Source organism: Branchiostoma floridae, chromosome 9 (genome assembly GCF_000003815.2).
Source record: "Branchiostoma floridae strain S238N-H82 chromosome 9, Bfl_VNyyK, whole genome shotgun sequence".
Lineage (NCBI taxonomy): Eukaryota > Metazoa > Chordata > Leptocardii > Amphioxiformes > Branchiostomatidae > Branchiostoma > Branchiostoma floridae.
The window spans coordinates 9,832,452-9,850,599 of NC_049987.1; the positions used below are offsets into that span (position 1 = coordinate 9,832,452).

The 18,148-nt window shown below is 40.5% G+C and overlaps 2 protein-coding genes and 2 long non-coding RNA genes across 4 annotated transcripts in view; 2 read left to right on the top strand and 2 right to left on the bottom strand.

Moving 5' to 3' along the window:
* The window catches only part of LOC118423058 (ribosomal oxygenase 2-like), a gene marked incomplete at its 5' end in the record, with an annotated part of 7,236 nt that extends 2,843 nt beyond the window's left edge, over nt 1-4,393 (top strand). The window contains 3 exon segments of the mRNA XM_035830966.1: nt 234-308; nt 794-1,122; nt 4,101-4,393. Coding sequence (XP_035686859.1) covers nt 234-308; nt 794-1,122; nt 4,101-4,268 — 572 coding nt within the window.
* Nucleotides 4,394-6,539: 2,146 nt separating this feature from the next.
* Nucleotides 6,540-7,874, bottom strand: LOC118422848. Its single transcript, XR_004831974.1, has 2 exons — nt 7,008-7,874; nt 6,540-6,892 (listed from the first exon to the last, which is right to left on the bottom strand). It is a non-coding gene; the product is annotated as an uncharacterized LOC118422848 (long non-coding RNA).
* Nucleotides 7,875-10,460: 2,586 nt separating this feature from the next.
* LOC118422847 lies at nt 10,461-11,795 on the bottom strand. Its single transcript, XR_004831973.1, has 2 exons — nt 11,667-11,795; nt 10,461-11,159 (listed from the first exon to the last, which is right to left on the bottom strand). It is a non-coding gene; the product is annotated as an uncharacterized LOC118422847 (long non-coding RNA).
* Nucleotides 11,796-13,518: 1,723 nt separating this feature from the next.
* LOC118423188 (prokineticin Bo8-like) lies at nt 13,519-17,703 on the top strand. Its single transcript, XM_035831220.1, has 2 exons — nt 13,519-13,693; nt 16,654-17,703. The coding sequence occupies exons 1-2, from the start codon at nt 13,616-13,618 to the stop codon at nt 16,894-16,896; spliced, it is 321 nt and encodes a 106-aa protein (XP_035687113.1). The 5' UTR covers nt 13,519-13,615; the 3' UTR covers nt 16,897-17,703.
* Nucleotides 17,704-18,148: the final 445 nt, after the last annotated feature.

Here is an 18,148-nt window from a genome sequence, read left to right on the forward strand (position 1 = left end):
GGCATATTGGTAGTTGCCAAGAAACATGGCAATTTTGGGGACTGTAGCAGTATTTTAGGTTTTGGGAGAATGATAGACCAACACCCTCATCTTGAAAGTAATGTGGCACAGTGTATAAAAGTAGCCATTGGTTGCATAATGGTGGCCTGTATGCTCTCTCTTATGATACTTGCCTGTATCTGATTATCCATTTCATGTGTAACCTCCTCACATGTGTACATTCTGTACTGCAGGTGCCCCACCCAACCTGAACAGCTTTGTAAAGATGAGGTTTCCTGGCTACACAGCACTGTGTCTGCATACAGCAGGTAATAAACAACATCATCTACCACTGATGACACTCTTTATGTTACTTTAAAGAGATTGCAAACTGATAGAATCACCAGATCTGTCTGTAGAGGCTCCAATCAGAGTCTGTGAATTTAAAGGCATTACCTTAAAAGATAGTACTTCTCATCATGAATTCATCTTACTTTAGGTCAATGGACTGATGTGAAATTTAGGACTAGACCAACATGTCAAGTTCCTAGCACTACATGTATGTCAAATGTAACCTTTATCAGCAGTCCTGCCAGATTGCATATGTGCAATTTCATTCATGTCTTGTTTGGATTACCTAGAATTGAAAGTGCTGAAGACCATGGGCACTTGATTTTGACAACATTTTACTGTGCCCTAACCATTTTTGGGAACGTTAATGTACAAGAGAGTAGGATATTTTCAAAGGGGAACTGTCAGAATGTTTAATATCTAATTGGGCAGATACTGAAAATGTATTCTATTTATTTTAAAGAGGAGACAGATGATGATGATGAAGATGATGATGATGATGGAGAGGATGATGATGAGAATGATGAAGAGTCAGATGATGATGATGATGATGAAGAGAATGATGATGATGAGGATAGTGATGCTGATGGTGATAAAGAAGAAGGTGAAGACAATGACAATGAGAGTGATGATGATGAGAAGGATGATGATGAAGAGGAAGGAGAAGAGGCAGATATGGAGATGTCCACCATGAGTGAAGCAGCGGATGCCTCTGATCCTGAGTGGGTGTATCTGTACCACTGTCTACACAACAGGAGAGAGGAACACATGATGGGCTCCAGTAGTGGGCAGGTCAGGATCAGTATTTTACTTTGCATATCCCTGTTATGTCAATGGGACACATCACACACACATACAACCATACTAACAAGTCTATCTGACTGTTGCTTGTACTCTTCAGTACAATCCTGGTGTTTTTGTGGCCATGTGGCGGTTTTGCTAAGCAAACAACACATATCCAAGGTCTTTTTCTCAATGATGGTATATGAATGAATGAATGAATGAATGAATGAATGAATGAATTTTATTAACGTGTCATGCGTTTGAACGCCCAGCCCACGTGGGCTTATAAGACACACATAATATAAATCATAATTGAACATAGGATATGATAACAAGAAGAGCGTCAAGAACATAATCGGTTGCTATTAAACAAATCGGATAACAGACCAGATATCAAATCATAATCACATAAATCAAAACCACCAGACAAAGGTTTCATAAATCTAAACAGAGCTGAGTTTATACAGAACATAAGGAAAAACATAGTAGTAGACTGAAATAAAATCGGTAACCAGTATATAAATTGAATAACAGACCAGGTATCAAATCATAATATATAGGCATAAATAAGGCATAGATCAGGACATCAAACAAGGGTTTCGCAGAGCTAAACAGAGCAGAGTTTATACAGAAAATAAGGAAAATGTAATAGTACACTAATAGTTGTACATAAGTGGACAGGTTGTGTATTCATGTGTATAATTGTCTTTTCCTTTTGTTCCAAGCTTTGCGTATAAAGTTAGAAATTTCGGAGACCCCCTCTTCAAACAACCATTTCATTCTGAATTCATCCCTTTCCCATATGACCTTTGGACATTTGTCAAACATTTTACAAAAGATACTTTCTCGTAAGTCGTCGTAAAAAGGGCAGTAGAAGAGAAAATGTGTCTCGCTTTCTACCTCACCCAGGCTACACATTGTGCAAATTCTATTTTCTTCAGGTATTGCTTGATACCGCCCGGTTTCAATATACAGTGGTAATATCCCTGCTCGAAACTGCGCACAGAGGGATCTTTTGCTTTTAGACAGGTTCATTGTAACATAATGTTCAGTACAGTAAGCATCCTTAAATAATCTATAGGTTCTAAGTTTTGGTTTTAGCCATATGTCAGAGGCCCAATCTTCTTGGTACATATCAAACAATTTCTCTTTTATTTGCTTTGTATTAGCCCTTAGATTGTTTAGGAAAATGTGTTCCTGTTCAACACTAACAAATATTCTCTGTACATCCTTGCTCCAAGGGCCATGGTTTTGCAAATCCCACATAAAGACTTTTTTGGTAAGTCTGTCATTAGGCATATTGATAAGTCTATTCCACAAGGAGATTACTGCTCCTTTCCCTCTTATTTCACATGGCATCCAACCCATGTCTCCTGTTATGGCAAGGATGGGTGCAAATTTGTGTACACCTAGGAAACACCGTATTGCCCTATTCTGGACCACAGAACACTTATCGTATTTCTTACATCCCCAGACACCTGCGGCATAGTCAAGAATAGGGCAAACACACGACTCGTAGAGTTGTGTATATGCGTGGTAGCCAAGTTCTCTCAGAGCTTTAACTTTACCGAGAATGCCCCCTAGGGCTCTTCCCGCAGAGTCAGCGAGAACACTCGCAGCTGAGGTAAAGGACATGTGCTCGTCTAAGTGGAGGCCTAAATACTTGTATGAACTCACAAGATCAATCTTTGTCTCTCCAAAATAGAATTCGTAAGAAGTCCTTCTTGCTCCCTTTTTCCTAAAGTGCATGATTTGTGTTTTTCCTTGGTTTATCATCAGTCTCCACTTAGAGCACCATTCAGCAACAATGTTTAACATTTCTTGCAATTCATTTTCATTTTCTGCTAAAATAATGATGTCATCTGCATACAACAACAAGCTTAAAGTCATATCATCAAGTCTGACACCCAGCCCCGATTCTTTAACTTTTTGAGCAAGATCATTGACATACATAGCAAATAAGGTTGGTGACAGAACATCCCCTTGTTTAACTCCATAGGGGGTGGGAAACCATTTAGTCTGGTACTCATTCACTTCTACACATGCTACTGGGTTCTTATAGAGAGTCATTATAGCTTTATAAAATTTCCCATCAATACCGTTCTGTATTAGTCTATAGGCTAAAAGGTCTCTGTTTATCCAGTCAAAAGCCTTCTGGAAATCAATGAAACAGGCAAAGGTAGCCTTCCCCTGCTCCATCCGGGCCCTGCTCACCGTACATACTGTAAAGATATGATCTATACACGCTCTGGCCTCTGTATACTTGGGTTGAGAGAGATGTAATATTAATCTACCTGATTGTGTAGTGTCTACTAAAGTAAAGCCCACCTGTTCTTTCAAGGGAAATCATCAGGATTGCTGTTTAGCTGACTACCATGCTGCCTTTGTTTGTTGCTCATGTCACAGAAGGGTAATCAGGTCTGTGAAAAGGCTGTAGTGATTGGATGAACTATTAAAAGCTGGTCAACCATGCGCCTTAGAAACTATAGCCCCAAAGACATGATTATCCATACCAATCTTTAGTTCTAAAGGCCCATGAAATGAATAAGATACCCAGGGATACCATTGTACACAAAGCCTTTACTACCAATTGTAATCATGGCTTGAACTAACCTAAGGTATTGATAGCAAAGAAATGGTTTGTTTTAGCCCCTGTGGTCATTTATACATGTATTTAATTAAACCAAAAATACATTGCTGGCTGGCCTGCTCTGTACATTATTCAGGATTGCTTTGACTGTTAATGACAATCAATAACCACAAAAGTGACCCAAGTAATTAACCCATCTTTTCTGTGCAAGGCAGGAGGCCTGTCTGCCTTAGCCCGTGACCTCCCCTCCCCCCTATGCTGCCCCAGGGGCTATTTGGGCGGTAGCCACTATGTAGATGTAGAATGATACATGTATATATGTATTACCAAGTTTTTGCTGTTTGTCCAGAATTGACCCTTTGACAAGTGACAAGTTTGTCGTTCCTTTTTTTGACAGCCCCAGGGTCTGAAGTTCCCTGCTAAGTACCTGCCAGTCCTGCAGAAGTTGCTGAAGATGAGGGAAGATGACAGAGTCCAGGTGAAAGGTCTCGGACTGGAGTCTGAGGAGGATGACCTACAGGTGGCAACCTACCTGTGGGCCGAGGGGCTCGTCCAGATTTGTTAGGTCCAATCTGATAGTGTTGTCGTGTCTTCTCTAGCTCTGTCAGTTGTACTTGTAGCCACTTGAATGGGAGAAAACTAATGGCTAGTTTCTGGCATGTCTTGCCTTATTTCCTGCCAAGTTTTTAAAATTTGTTTTGTTTGTAGGTCTAGTTTCTTACATTTTGTTTTTGTTTTTTGGCTATGTTTATGAATGTACCGGTAAGACATTCGAGTACATAATACTTGAATTTTGAAAGCAATTCAATCTCAATGACATCCAATTTTTATTGTGCTTTTTGCTAGTTTCCAATGTTATATTTTTCAAATGACAATAGGGTGAAGGTAAAAAGAAGGCAAAACAGAACAACTGTTAAGAAAGTATTATGATCTTTGCTAACCTTTTCACTACTTCTTAATCAATGTGTAGTGACGTCCTAATGATAGAGAATTATGTCAGAAATTTGCTTGCTATGTGATTATTTATAAGCAGACACTGAAGAAAGTGGATGAAAACACAGCAATCATTAAAACACAGGAAATATGTTTCTTCAAATACTACGTCTCCATTTATTGAGGTTCATAAGTTTCTGTACTGTTTGTACTCTTACAAGACTGACAAGTGCAGACTAACTTTCACGTCTGAAGTACAAGCTTATGCCTCTAAGTTGTCTTATATATTCTGCATGCTTTAGTATTATAACACACACGGTGAAACTTAACAACATGACTACATTAGTTCAGAAGTGTTTCCCAGCATCTGGTGGGATGAAGAATCCCTAGCTGTTGATGACACCCCAGCACTAGAAGGGATAGCGGTTCTTGGGACGACAGATGCACACTTCCTTCCCTGGGTCACAGTCGAGTCCCCTGACGTTGTAACACCCCATGTACCCACAGCACATGTCCTTCTTGTCTTGTGGCTTACAGAACTGGCCCTGGGGAATCTTTCCTCGGCACTGGCATGGGGGATGGAGATTCATACTGTTAAAACTTTACTACAATATACAATAGTATGTATATCAGATGTTTACAACTCTTGAAAAGAAAACACTTTTGTCTATCTTTTTATTCCTTTTCTATTGCTGCTGTTCTTCTTGCTTTATTCCTGTTTACATTTTAGTGGCCATGTCTTTTCCCCATGGATTTAAGGAAGAACATACCATGTTTTTTAATGATAATGATGAAATATTTAATTTTTATATGGAACAATTTTGCACTATAGTACCTCATTCAGCAACATAATTAACATAGACCTCTTGATGTACTGTCTTTCCATTAAAAAACAATATGTGCATTGAATGACTGGAGGGATACGCTGCACCATACATGTAGTTTATAATTTGCGAATTTTCATTTCTGATATCTGCATCTTAAATACACTGAAAAAACTCTTGAGATAACTTGCACGTACTTATAATCATGAAGGCATAGGTTGCTTCCAGCGTTCAGATGAATTTTCTTCCAATGTTAAACTGTGAAAAGCCATTACATTGCGTAACGTATACGACGTCGACTACTTCACCAAACCGAATTCTTTGTAGCAAAATGGGCCATTCTTCTTAAAATCGCCCATTCACAAGTTTTCACAGATTATTAGGTTCATCAGGTCCGGTCCTGAACCTGGACCGTACTAGTCTCTTACCAGACTCCGGGTACTGTTCCCTGGCCGGCTACACTCCTCTGGCCGGCTTACTCCTCTATTTGTTCCATTTCTACGGTTTTCCAGCGACCCGGAGTCTGGTAGAGACTAGGACCGTACCTGTATCTGAATTTTCTGCAACGGTACCCACCACTTAGCAGCACACTTCAATGACACAGCAGACACAAGAAGTTTTTCACCACTTACCGCCCGCTTGTCCACCCTATCCAGGAGGTCCCAGACGGTTCCTCCCACGGCCTGGGGAGAACACATCAGCACCAAGCAGGCGACTGCCGCCACAGCAAGGAAAACAACCTTCATTATGTCGCACTTAACGCCTACTAATGCAGCACTTCAGTAAAGGGATGGGTTATCGCTTTGGGTGTGCGCTTCAGCACGTGATGGTGCGGCGATTGTGGTGGGTAGCAGAGTCGCCCTACTTATACTAATTATAAGGCTTATAATTAATCCTGGGCAGGTTAAAATATATGTATTGTTTTTTTTTACGTTTGGATATTTTTTCATGCACGTTGTATTTGTGAGGTGAGGTGTATTTACCGGTAGTTATTTCATGTTTCTGCATCACCCCTACACAGTCCTCCCTCACGATGCGTTCATACTCTTCACACACACAGAGAAACACCAACACAAGTGTTAGGATGGGCGCGAGTGCGTGGACACCGCAGGAAGACTTTTATTTGCCAAAGGTACAATCGTAACGAGAACGGCAGTTCGAAAAAGCAATAGAACACCGAAACATCAATATCCAAACACGATCATCAAACCAATTCCAAACATCTACCAAACATCACGATTTTTCGTAATCGAGTAAGCCAAACCGTAAAGCACAGCATAAATAGCTGCATACGTTGTTTGCCAGCCACGCAACCCCTAAAAAAACCTCCCGAAAGTACGAAGGCCAAAAAAATGGGGGACGTGCACCAGAGCCTTAGCGCAAACAACCAATCTTCTCTGGGGTTTCTTTCTGAAAATAATCACTCCATGTCCTGAAACACACAAAACATAGTTCAAAAAAGTGATTATATTGGACTGTTAAATACAAAACACCAAGTATCTTTCGCCAAAGGCACAAACTTGCTACACTAACAAACATTTCATTACCTTAAACAACGATCTTGTTGCTTCCTGGGTGTCGTGCCAAGCGTCGAATGAACAGACTACTCCTGTAGCACTATAAGTACTTACCATACACCTGTGAATCACGCCCTGTGTGCGTGATCCCACACCTGTGGTACACCTGCGTTACTGCAGAAACTCAATTATTTGCTAATTCGTCACGGTAACGAAGTTAGTTCCTCAAACGCAAATAATTATCATTTTCTGCATCACCCCTACACAGTCCTCCCTCACGATGCGTTCATACTCTTCACACACACAGAGAAACACCAACACAAGTGTTAGGATGGGCGCGAGTGCGTGGACACCGCACCGCATCGCGTCGAACGAACAAATCACGGGAAAGTTTCATGCAAGATTAAAAGTCTATCGCCATATAAAACAGCCGACCTCTCTTTCAATGATCCATCTTCCGTATCTGTTATACAGTCTGTCTGGAAAAGGGAATGTAGCCACAAACAAGAAACATCATAAACAACAGTCTTTTGCATGTCGAGGTCCAACTCTCCAGCTGTATTATAACTAGGACGCCCAGAAGTGCTTGACTTGGAGCCTGATTTGGTTCTTGTGATACTTCTGAAAAGGAATCTGTCAGATGAGAGATCTATACAAGCCAATGTACAATACTTCAGCAACATGTTGACTGGGTAGTTGACCTTTCCTGTGCGTGCAATAGGTGTCGAGCTGCCATCTCTATACTGATCAGTCTTCCTTGATCCTAAAACAAACACAATCACTTCTCAATAGAGAAAAATTACATGATAACCATAGTAAAATTCGATGTTCCTCAGCAAACCTGCATTAGAAGTCGAGAGAAAAGTAAACGTCCCTATAGAACCAAGTTTGAATAAATTGTGTTATGTTCCTGTGCAAACATGACCCCAAGTGTGTTCCTGTACCAGCATGACAAACATATCAGGAGTTATTGGGCATATATGAGCTCGTCTGTTGGCGAATGCAGCCTTCTCTATGGAAGAAACAGATGAAAAATAGTGTATCACAAGTTCCCATAAACACAATGCTACATAAAGAGGAAGTACTTTGAAACTACCACTTTCGGTAATATACTGGCAAACTCACGCCACTTGTTGAACGCGGCCCTTTATTGCGCCACAGTTTTAGGTGCTCTCGAAGCTACAGAAACTGGGTAATTTCCGTGCCAGCTCCATCAGATGTGTATCCATCAGCTCTGCAGCGTCTTCTCAGATACCGAGCTTGTACAAGTCAGCTCAGACGGGAATATGTAGGAAGAGAAATAATAAAAACAAATGTTAATTATCTTCAACACAAAAATAAGTATGCTGAATACTAATTACTCCTATACTAATCCTGATTAAGACAAATCGTTACCGTGGGCGCTACAATAAAAAGCCAACACAACACAGTCACTGGGCAAATCACAGCATTCACATAGCTGGGCCAATCCACGGCCTGCCCTGGGCATCAAGAGACAGCATTAACATAGCTGGGCCATTCAACGGCCTGCCCTGCCTTAGTGTCCACTCATGACACTATTACATCACACAAACACCACAATGTCTTCTCACTGAAGAACTCTTCAATCAACTGTGTGCATTTTCATCACACTCACTGGGCATCAAATGACAGACAGCATAAACATAGCTGGGCCAATCAACGGCCTGCACTGGGCATCAAGAGACAGCATTAACATAGCTGGGCCATTCAACGGCCTGCCCTGCTTTAGTGTTCCATCATGACATTATTACATCACACAAACACCACAATGTCTTCTCACTGAAGAACTCTTCAATCAACTTGTGTTCGATTACTTCACACATAAATCACAAAGTCTTCTCTCCGAAGAACTCTTACACCAGCATGTGTGTAATGATGTCAGACATACTTCACAAAATCTTCTCATCGAATAACACTTCAACGATCTAGTGTGTCATTACATCAGAAATACATCACGATGTTTTCTCATTGAAAAACACTACAGTGAACTTGCGTATCATAACGTCAAACATACATCACAAAGACTTATCACTGAAAAAACATCAATGAACTTGTTTGTAATAACATTACAGTCTTCTCACTGAAGATCGCTTCAACTAACTTGTGTGTCGTTACCTCAGACATACATCACTGTGTCTTCTCACTGAAGAACCAGTGCGCAATTACATCAAACTTCACATGTGAATTTCTTCTCATTGAAGAACACCTCAATGAACTAGACATACATCACCATGTGTTCTCACCGTAAAACACCCAAAAGCACTTGCGTATCATTACGTCAGACGTACATCACAGTCTAATCACTGAATAACATCTCAACGAACTCGTTTGTCATAATATCAGACATACATCACAAAGTCTTCTCACTGAAGAACTCTTCAACTTGTGTGCAATTACATCAAACTTCACACTTGTAAAACAATGTCAATTTCTTCTCATTGAAGAACATTTCAATGAGCTAGACATACATCACGATGTGTTCTCACCGTAAAACACCATAACGAACTTGCGTATCATTACGTCAGACGTACATCACAGTCTAATCACTGAAGAACATCTCAATGAACTTGTCTGTCATAACATCAGACATACATCACAAAGTCTTCTCACTGAAAAACACCTCAACAAACTTGTGTGTCATTACTCCAGACGTACACCAGTCTTTTTACTGAAGAACTGTTTCACCAACGTATGTCCGATTCTTCTCACTGAAGAACACTGCAACCAACTTGTGTTCAAATTACGTCACCCATCACCGTGAATTGTCACTGGAAAACATTTTAAAAAACAACAACAACATTATCTCTCAGTTAAACTTATCAGCAGAATTAAGTAAAGGCAATCATTCTATCACCAAATTGTGCCGTTTCTAAAGAGGTTCAACGATATTCTTAAATCAACACATGTGCACAAATGTCACTTGTACATCATCATTAAATAACGTTTACATTCCCATCGGTACAGTAATAGCGTCAATCCTGTACTTACAACTTTACCAAACACTTAATAACTTGAAATCAATCTGACCAGCAGAATTCAGTCATAGTTTTGTCCAGCCAAGTCTAAATACGATGAATCTTCTCCTTGTAAACAAGGAGAAAAAACTCTGGAGTTAACCCCAATTTTCCCCTTTCTGTTCAAGTGAAAGGAAATCTGACAACTTGGTGAAGACTTAACTTTCTATCCAAAAAATTAATTCAGGTAGATCTATTTCATGCTCATCCTCATCAGCAAAATTGCTCAAAGGAACTGCTTTTCCTTCACTGACCTTGGTACCCAAGACCAATCAAGAACTAATGTTTTCATCCTTGAAAAAACTCAAAGCAAAATCGTGTGTCTCTTCACACTGTCAGTCATCACAATTCTCACAGCGGCATTATATTCACGATGCCATATCACACATTATCCGGTTATTTCCTTTTATCAAACCACTGGACACAAAATATCTTTTAGTTCTCTGCCAGTAGCACTCTGTACAACCTGTGTCATTCCAAGTACATTGAACATAACTTTCTAAATCACAAAATCACCACCATGACATTCCGAAGTCACATAGGAATACACCAAACGCACATCTTCCGAAACTGGAAAACAATTCATTGAACATAAAATGCTCATAAATGAATTTTTTCTCATAGCTATGTAGTCAAGCACTTTACAGTACCATAATTAACGTGATTTCATCACAGCATACATCTATCTCATCATAATCCTAAAACCAACGGGCATTCAAACCTACCTGATTTTCGATAATAACCACGTATAACAGGCATTGTGTACGTCTCTTTCTACAGCTAAAACAAATCTACTAAAACAGAATACAACATGCTCACATTGTATCGGTGCCAACAACTTAAACCCTTACCAACTAACCATTGCTCTTGGCCAACATAATATAGTAATGGTTCCCAGACACATTTACCTGGATAAGAATCAATTTCGAAATTACCTGAGCAAACGTGCTCTGCTTACGTTTTCCCAAATTCTTTTGCTGCTCAAGTCCAGACACTGGGACATACGTTAGAGCACAAATTAATGTGCGTACCATAAAACAAGAAAAAATCTTATTTACCTGGTGGATGCGTAGCTATAGAAAAGGGATTGCATACAAAAGGACACTTTGAAACTTCTTAAATGCGTCCAAGCTTCCAAGATCAAAAACTGCAGTGGAAACAAAAATTCGGTTATTGACAGCACTGGCATTATCATGCAAATCTGGATGCAATTCAAAGCCCCAGCCTGTGGAATTCGAAACAAAAATCAAATCAAACTCTCTTGCTTGAATGCAATAGATGAACACACTTCTGTAAGTACTTATTTTGTGGGAAGTAATCCTCAATTTTTCTCCTCTGTAAGCAATTCATAATCCGGGATTCTTGCTTGAAACAACTTGAACACCACTGTTACATGTTGCTTGAAGAAGAGCGATACCAAGTACCTGAAAAGAAATAGCTGGAAAAATCAATTGCCTGGTTAGCGGCTTCCTTATCCTTACATTCAGTATTTCTTGCCTCTCTTAGCTCCAATGCAAGTACAATTGATGAACATACGCTTTAGATTGCAATGTTATCCTCTACCTCCTTCCGAAACTATTATAAAACGGTTAGCCAGCCGGCGTCTGATTTATCAGCCATTAGAAAACCTTTCTATTGGAACGAAATTCCTCACCTTCATTCTAGGAGTCCAGAACTGTCTCTTTGTGTTCTTTCGTCAGTTCAGTTTAGACATGGCGAACAGACAAGAGCGCTTGTGACTTCAATGGCCTGGTTGACCGCCTGTGCCTCCATCTTGATGCGAGAAGTAGGAAATCCTTGTTGCTTCCTGGGTGTCGTGCCAAGCGTCGAATGAACAGACTACTCCTGTAGCACTATAAGTACTTACCATACACCTGTGAATCACGCCCTGTGTGCGTGATCCCACACCTGTGGTACACCTGCGTTACTGCAGAAACTCAATTATTTGCTAATTCGTCACGGTAACGAAGTTAGTTCCTCAAACGCAAATAATTATCATTTTTAGGCGATGTAGTAAGTTGGCCAAAGATATGCAGCTTGTTTTGTGGCCCGTTACCGCTAGTTACCGAGTATTGTAAGCCAAAAGAGAATTGTTAGCATTTTACATCGAAGTCGCTGGTATCCGACTGGCACTGCAAATCAAGACTGGTGTGAAAAAGCAAACCTGCTGAATAATAAACCGTGGTCGCATCGATCGGACTGTGGTGATTAGTGTGGTTAATTAAAAATCTCCTGTATTTCTCTCGCTTGCCATTAACTCCTAAAGTACAAGCCACGTACAACAGATCTTCTTAATCGAGATGAAAAAAAAAAGTATTGTCCAGTAATCTCAACATTTCGTCAGCTCCGAGGTGAATGACTCAGCAAAGACATTATTAGTAAGGATTATTATCAGCCACCAGTGGAGCCTTGCGGAGGATAATGATGCATTAAGTCATAATTGATAACATTGGTGCCGATGGTAATATTCGGACCAAAGTGCTTATGTCGTGCGTGCGCTTTGTGTAACACGTGCGTGGCAAATGTCAGTTGACAAAGGTGTTCTCGTGAAAATTGAGTAAGACTTAAGAATTAAGTCCATTGATTAAAACAAATACACGGTTATAAGCTTGACGTAATTGAACAAGGTGTTAGAAACATATATTTATCTTGTGCATGCGTTGTGTAACACATGATATGTGTCAGAAATGCCGGTTGTCGATGGTGCTTTAATCAATGACGATTCTTTATACCATTTCTAAATTCCACTCATTAAAACAAATACTTGAAATACTTTTGTGAGAGTAAAAGGGCAAAGGCCCACCTATGAACGGGGGGGGGGGGGGTAATGACGTTTCTTGGTATCGTTTCTTAATGCCACTGATTAAAATAGATACACTTAAGACTACTTTGTGAAAGTAGTCGGGGTAAAGGCACACTGCACACAGCTGCTTATGTATCACGTCTATCGGTTGGCGTTGGTGTTTCCATTGATTTAATGGCAAAGAGCTGAAAGTAAGTTTAACTTCTTTAAGAGAAAAGGTCAGAACTAACATCTTTCTCTCTCTCTCTCTCTATATATATATATATATGTATATATATATGTATACATATCACAGATGTTGGTTTGCGTGGATGCTACGTATACAGTGACATTTATATCTATTGTTTCTAAACTTAATTGATTGATGCCAAAAACATGAAAGTAAGTTTAACTTGTCTTGGTCAGAAGAAAAATGTTGCAACCAGCTGCCCATTACGTGCATTACCGTACGTTTCACGTCATACATTCAATGACGTTTATGAAAGGACTTGGATTGACATGTAATCTACATAAAACGACCCTAGATAATAGTCATTCCGTGATCAGAACTTTTACCGCCCACAGACTGAGTTTTTGAAGTTTGCGCGCTCCTTATAATCTGCCTCGTGAGTCGTCATCTGGACGCGACACGTCATTTATATAATATGGCGAGGGCGTGTCATTGATATTCCCGCCAATATGTCACAAATCAATGATGTACCCCTTATATATGAGGGGCAGAGCGCCGTCATTAACAGAGACTGGAGGTCCAGGCTGCCAAAGGAACAGGATTCTCATATTCACATCTCAGGCTGTCCACGATGAGGCAAAGACAAGTTTACTTTGCGGTGATCCTCGCGGCTACTTTAGCCGTGATTTCCGGAGCAGTTATCACTGGGGTGAGTGTGGGAATCTTCATCATTTTAAACTTATAAAGAACGGTGCATTGATTGCTTTATATTCAATAGGCCTATAGTTCCAACAGAATGTTTCTTTCAGCTTGATGAAGAAAGAATCTCTAGAGTAGAAAGAATTTCTTTAAGGTGACTAATGAGTATCAAATTTTATGATGAAACTGCAGTTTTTGAAACACAGGTGGCCGTATGTGTCAGGTCAGAACTGTGTGTGAGAAGTCGAGTTTTACCTTTTTTACTTCTAGGCCGAATGACTTGAGAAACATACCACTAACTTAGATTGAAATCTATATTGGAAATGATTGTAACTTTGAAGAACAATGTTATTTTCTCACTATAATCTGAGCCCGAAACTGTCGAAAAAAGGGTTCCAATCCGCACAACTGACTTTCACGCTGTTCTGTCAAGTATTTATACAATACAAAGCGAGGATATCCATATGTTTTAAAAAGAGCCTTGACACCGCTATATGCATTAGTACTGAAATATATTTTCTATGTCCATATTTTTCTAAATCCAATGTTGGAGTCTACGTTAAGATTAGGAGAAACTGTAACCGAACGTTAAAATCTGAGATTCATGCTAGTGGTACGCTGTATCTGCTTGGACATGTCCAGGGTCTGCAAATGACAGATTGAGTCCAACATGTTGTAACGTTAGTCTACGTTAAAATTAAGACAAACTATTACCGAAAGTAATATCTGACGTTAATCGGCTAGTTGTACGCTGTATCTAGCTCTTGGAAATTCTCAGAGTCTGCAAATGACAGATTGAGTCCAACAGGTTGGAGTCTATATGTTAAGATCAAGACATACTATCACCTAACGTAAGATCTGGGATTCCTGCTGGTTGTACACTGTATCTATTTGGACGTGTCCGGAGTCTGCAAATGGCAGATTGAGTCCAACATGTGTCCTGGGCATTCTGCAGCCTTTCTTCGAAAGGAAACTTTTGTTGGAAACAGTTTTCAGTCATTTTGGATTCTGTTGTGTACCAGCCAGCTGGCAAGGACGTGAAAGATGCCGCTTCACGTTCATCTCAGCGTAAAATTGCTTCATATTCCGTCGCCGCCCTTTTTTGTCAGCGGGAAAATTTTGTCCTAACACCGTGTCATCACCCACACAGGAGGAGGGTCCTATCTTCGACGTGGAGTTCCACTCTTAATTTCAGACATTTTTTGTCCCCCGCCAAATTTGCCATTCTATCCCACTGGGACTCTACTCTTTCCGAAACTTATTAAAGAACCGTCATGGCATGTTATTACGCTTGTGAGGTTTGGTTTGGAATATTGATAACGGAAAAAAGAATTACCAATACTCGACATATGTTTCTGAGAACAAGATTCCTCAAGTTTCACGGGGGCGGTGAAAATATGTTCCATTCTTTGCCACGTCACAGCCCTCCTGTCAGGTGCATTAAGATAACGACAGTCTGGCCTCTCCAAGGTGACATCAAGCGCTGATGGAGCTCTCCCATTACGTACTTTAATGTGTCGTCAACGAGCACGTTAAGGCTTTAAATAAGTCCCAGGTGTGAGACAAAATTATGATCTTTGAACTTTCTTACCTTTTGTTTCACAAGAGATTATCCAAGACTTTTTGTAGGTACCTTCAAGTTACCTTTTCAGCAAACTTATGATTATCTCGGTTCTTTTTAGTGTTTGCGACTTGGTGTTTACGTACACTAAACCGGCTGCAACACTGTGCGGCACAAACATCTAATCTGTTAACATGATAAGACTGACAGTCCCTACATATTCGCTGGATAGTTTTGAGGAATACTTGCAGATAGATGTGCAAAAAGCAGGTGTGACAGTGTAATATATAAACCAGCTGCTGTCGCACCGAGCACCTGCGAAGCTGGTGTGTTACGAGGAAGGCTGGTTCTACCGGTTACATTTATACTGTGACATACAGATTCAGTTGCATGTTTTGTAATGCTGTATATCTGTGTCTGTATCTATATAGCAGGTGTAATAACCACACTTAAGCGTAACACACTAGCTTTGCAGACACAGGATGCTGCAGCAGCTGGTTATACATACACTGAACGACCTGTTACACCTAACCTTTGTCTTTGCACATCTAACAGTAAGCATTGTTTAAAGCGTCTATTGAGGATGCTCCTCCTACAGCACTTTGTATAATGAGATCCACTCTGCGATAGCATTTGTCAAAACCTCCATTCTGGGTTGGTACTCGAAGAAATGACGTCATATAGAATTAATTTTTCAGTGACTTAACCTCCTTTAGGAATATCGTTGTTTGAGTAATACCTAATTAGGCCACAGTTGGGTAGTTTGAGTAAATCCAGTGGCTCATTATTAGGCTTCCAAAGTCTCATTTTTTACCTGAAGCAATGGACGCTTTTTGGTAAAACTCTACTATACAATGAGACTTGATTCTTTCAAGTCCGAACTGTGTCGTGCACTACATATCCGTCAGTTTGAAAGTTCATCTGTGTCGGTAGGAATCGTTCAAGACAAAGTTGGATTCTAATTTCCAACAGAAAAAATTTGACTGACTAAAAGTTTTAACTGTCCAACGTTAACTCCCGTCTTTGTCAGGGAATGTACAAAGCACACCATAGTCTTATGTTACAATTGTAAACTTTATATCCGTACACAGAATAAGGCGCTTACCAACAAGCTTTCGATCAGTCCTCTGATCCTTATCAATTTGACGTCAGCAATGGGTCAAAGGTGCTTGAAAGTAGGTATCGGCCCCCGTCTCGGTTGAGGGAAGGTTGATGGCGAGCGAGTGACTAGCGTCCCAATAGTGGTTCAAACCGGCTGAGCCAGGACTCAACCCAAACCTTGTGCCAATACAAAGGGTCGCTGACCAGACACTGATGGACTCTGATGTAAATCACCTATTTCACTCCCCTGAGAAAGTAATCCTGTTCGGAACCAAGTATCTTCATAGTCTATCTCTTGTTCCTCTCAGGTATGCGAGAATGACATTCAGTGCATCGCGGGCGGGACCAGGGACAGCTGCTGTTCGCGATGGAGTCCGCTAGGTGCCGTGTACGTCTGCAAGACCATGGGGAAGAGAGGGGAGCCCTGTCACGTCAAGGCGGAGGCGCTGCCCTACCCGCTGGACGGCAAGCACCGCTTCTGGCACTGCCCGTGTATGGAAGGGCTTATGTGTGTCTCCGGGGACGGCGCAAGGGTCGGCATGTGTATGTAACCGCCAGGAGAGACAGATATCAGTGGATACAGCGGAACAAAGTTTAGAACGATGATGACAGAACTGACAGCGCTCACACAACGATTTTAGATTATTTTAGGCACGAGTAAGCTTCAGATCATGTCAGGTAAAGAGATGTAGTGACAATATAGATTTACGTATTACTAAGTTATAAACTTGGTTAGTTTGAAAACCTCAACGATCGGTCAGTTGCACATAATATGTCGTTTTTCCTATAACAAAGCTTCTGTTGGAGGTCGAATCGTTTGATGTTTATTGTTTATAGTTCAAAAGATGGCCGTATACATTGTACAGAATACAAATACAAATCTCATTGGTAAAAAAATAGGAGTTCTTAGTAAACCACTGTCATGATAAATAGAAGGATAAAATGACTTATTTCTGTGTACCCCGTTTCTGACTCTAATCTGTATATTCTTCAATATGTTTTGGTCCTGACGGCCACTGGCCAAATGGGACAGTGAAAATATGCACGCACTTGCTTATCCGGGATTTTCTGATTCTCACCTTAACCCAGCAAAGACCGTGGTTCATAAAAATCTTCAGACTTTTGGATACACTGTTGGACGAATAAGATTTAGTTTTTAAATGTCAAAAGAACACTTCTCGCCAGCTTAAAAAAGTAAAATTTCAGGTAGATTCTCTTTTGATATTGAGGGCTAGGACTGTTACATGTGCAACAATAGATCGGAAAATGTGAAATTGCTATTATCACTTGTGTATGTACATTATGTAGAATCTCAACTATTCAGAGTCTTACGAAACTGACGACCCCCCCCCCCCCCACTTGTTCAATTCATTGATGCTCTTATCATTACCGTGATGACGATGACGTAAGACTCGGGAATCAAACCTCAAAAGCTGTGCATTTAGAAATATACAACCTTTGATGCTGTAGGGTCAATGGGTTTCTATCCACTGTCCCTAGGAGTGGTATTTTAGAAAGCGGAGCTCAGCCCTCTCCTTCTACCGACTTTTACCTGCCTCAATTTCTTAACACCTTAAAGCTTGGTGGAGTGACAAACGTCGTAGTTGAAGTGCCTCTCCCAATGACATAAAGTCTAGCCATGACCTCTCGATCTTTTGTCCCCTGGCCTAGACACTACGTCATTTGACGCTATTTACAAGTAGATGTCTCGTTAAGCTAGCTGGAGACCTGTTGTGGAATTCAAGGCGTCTACCCTTAGCGAGGCCAAGGTTACAACGGAGGAAACTTGGCAACAGGTTGACA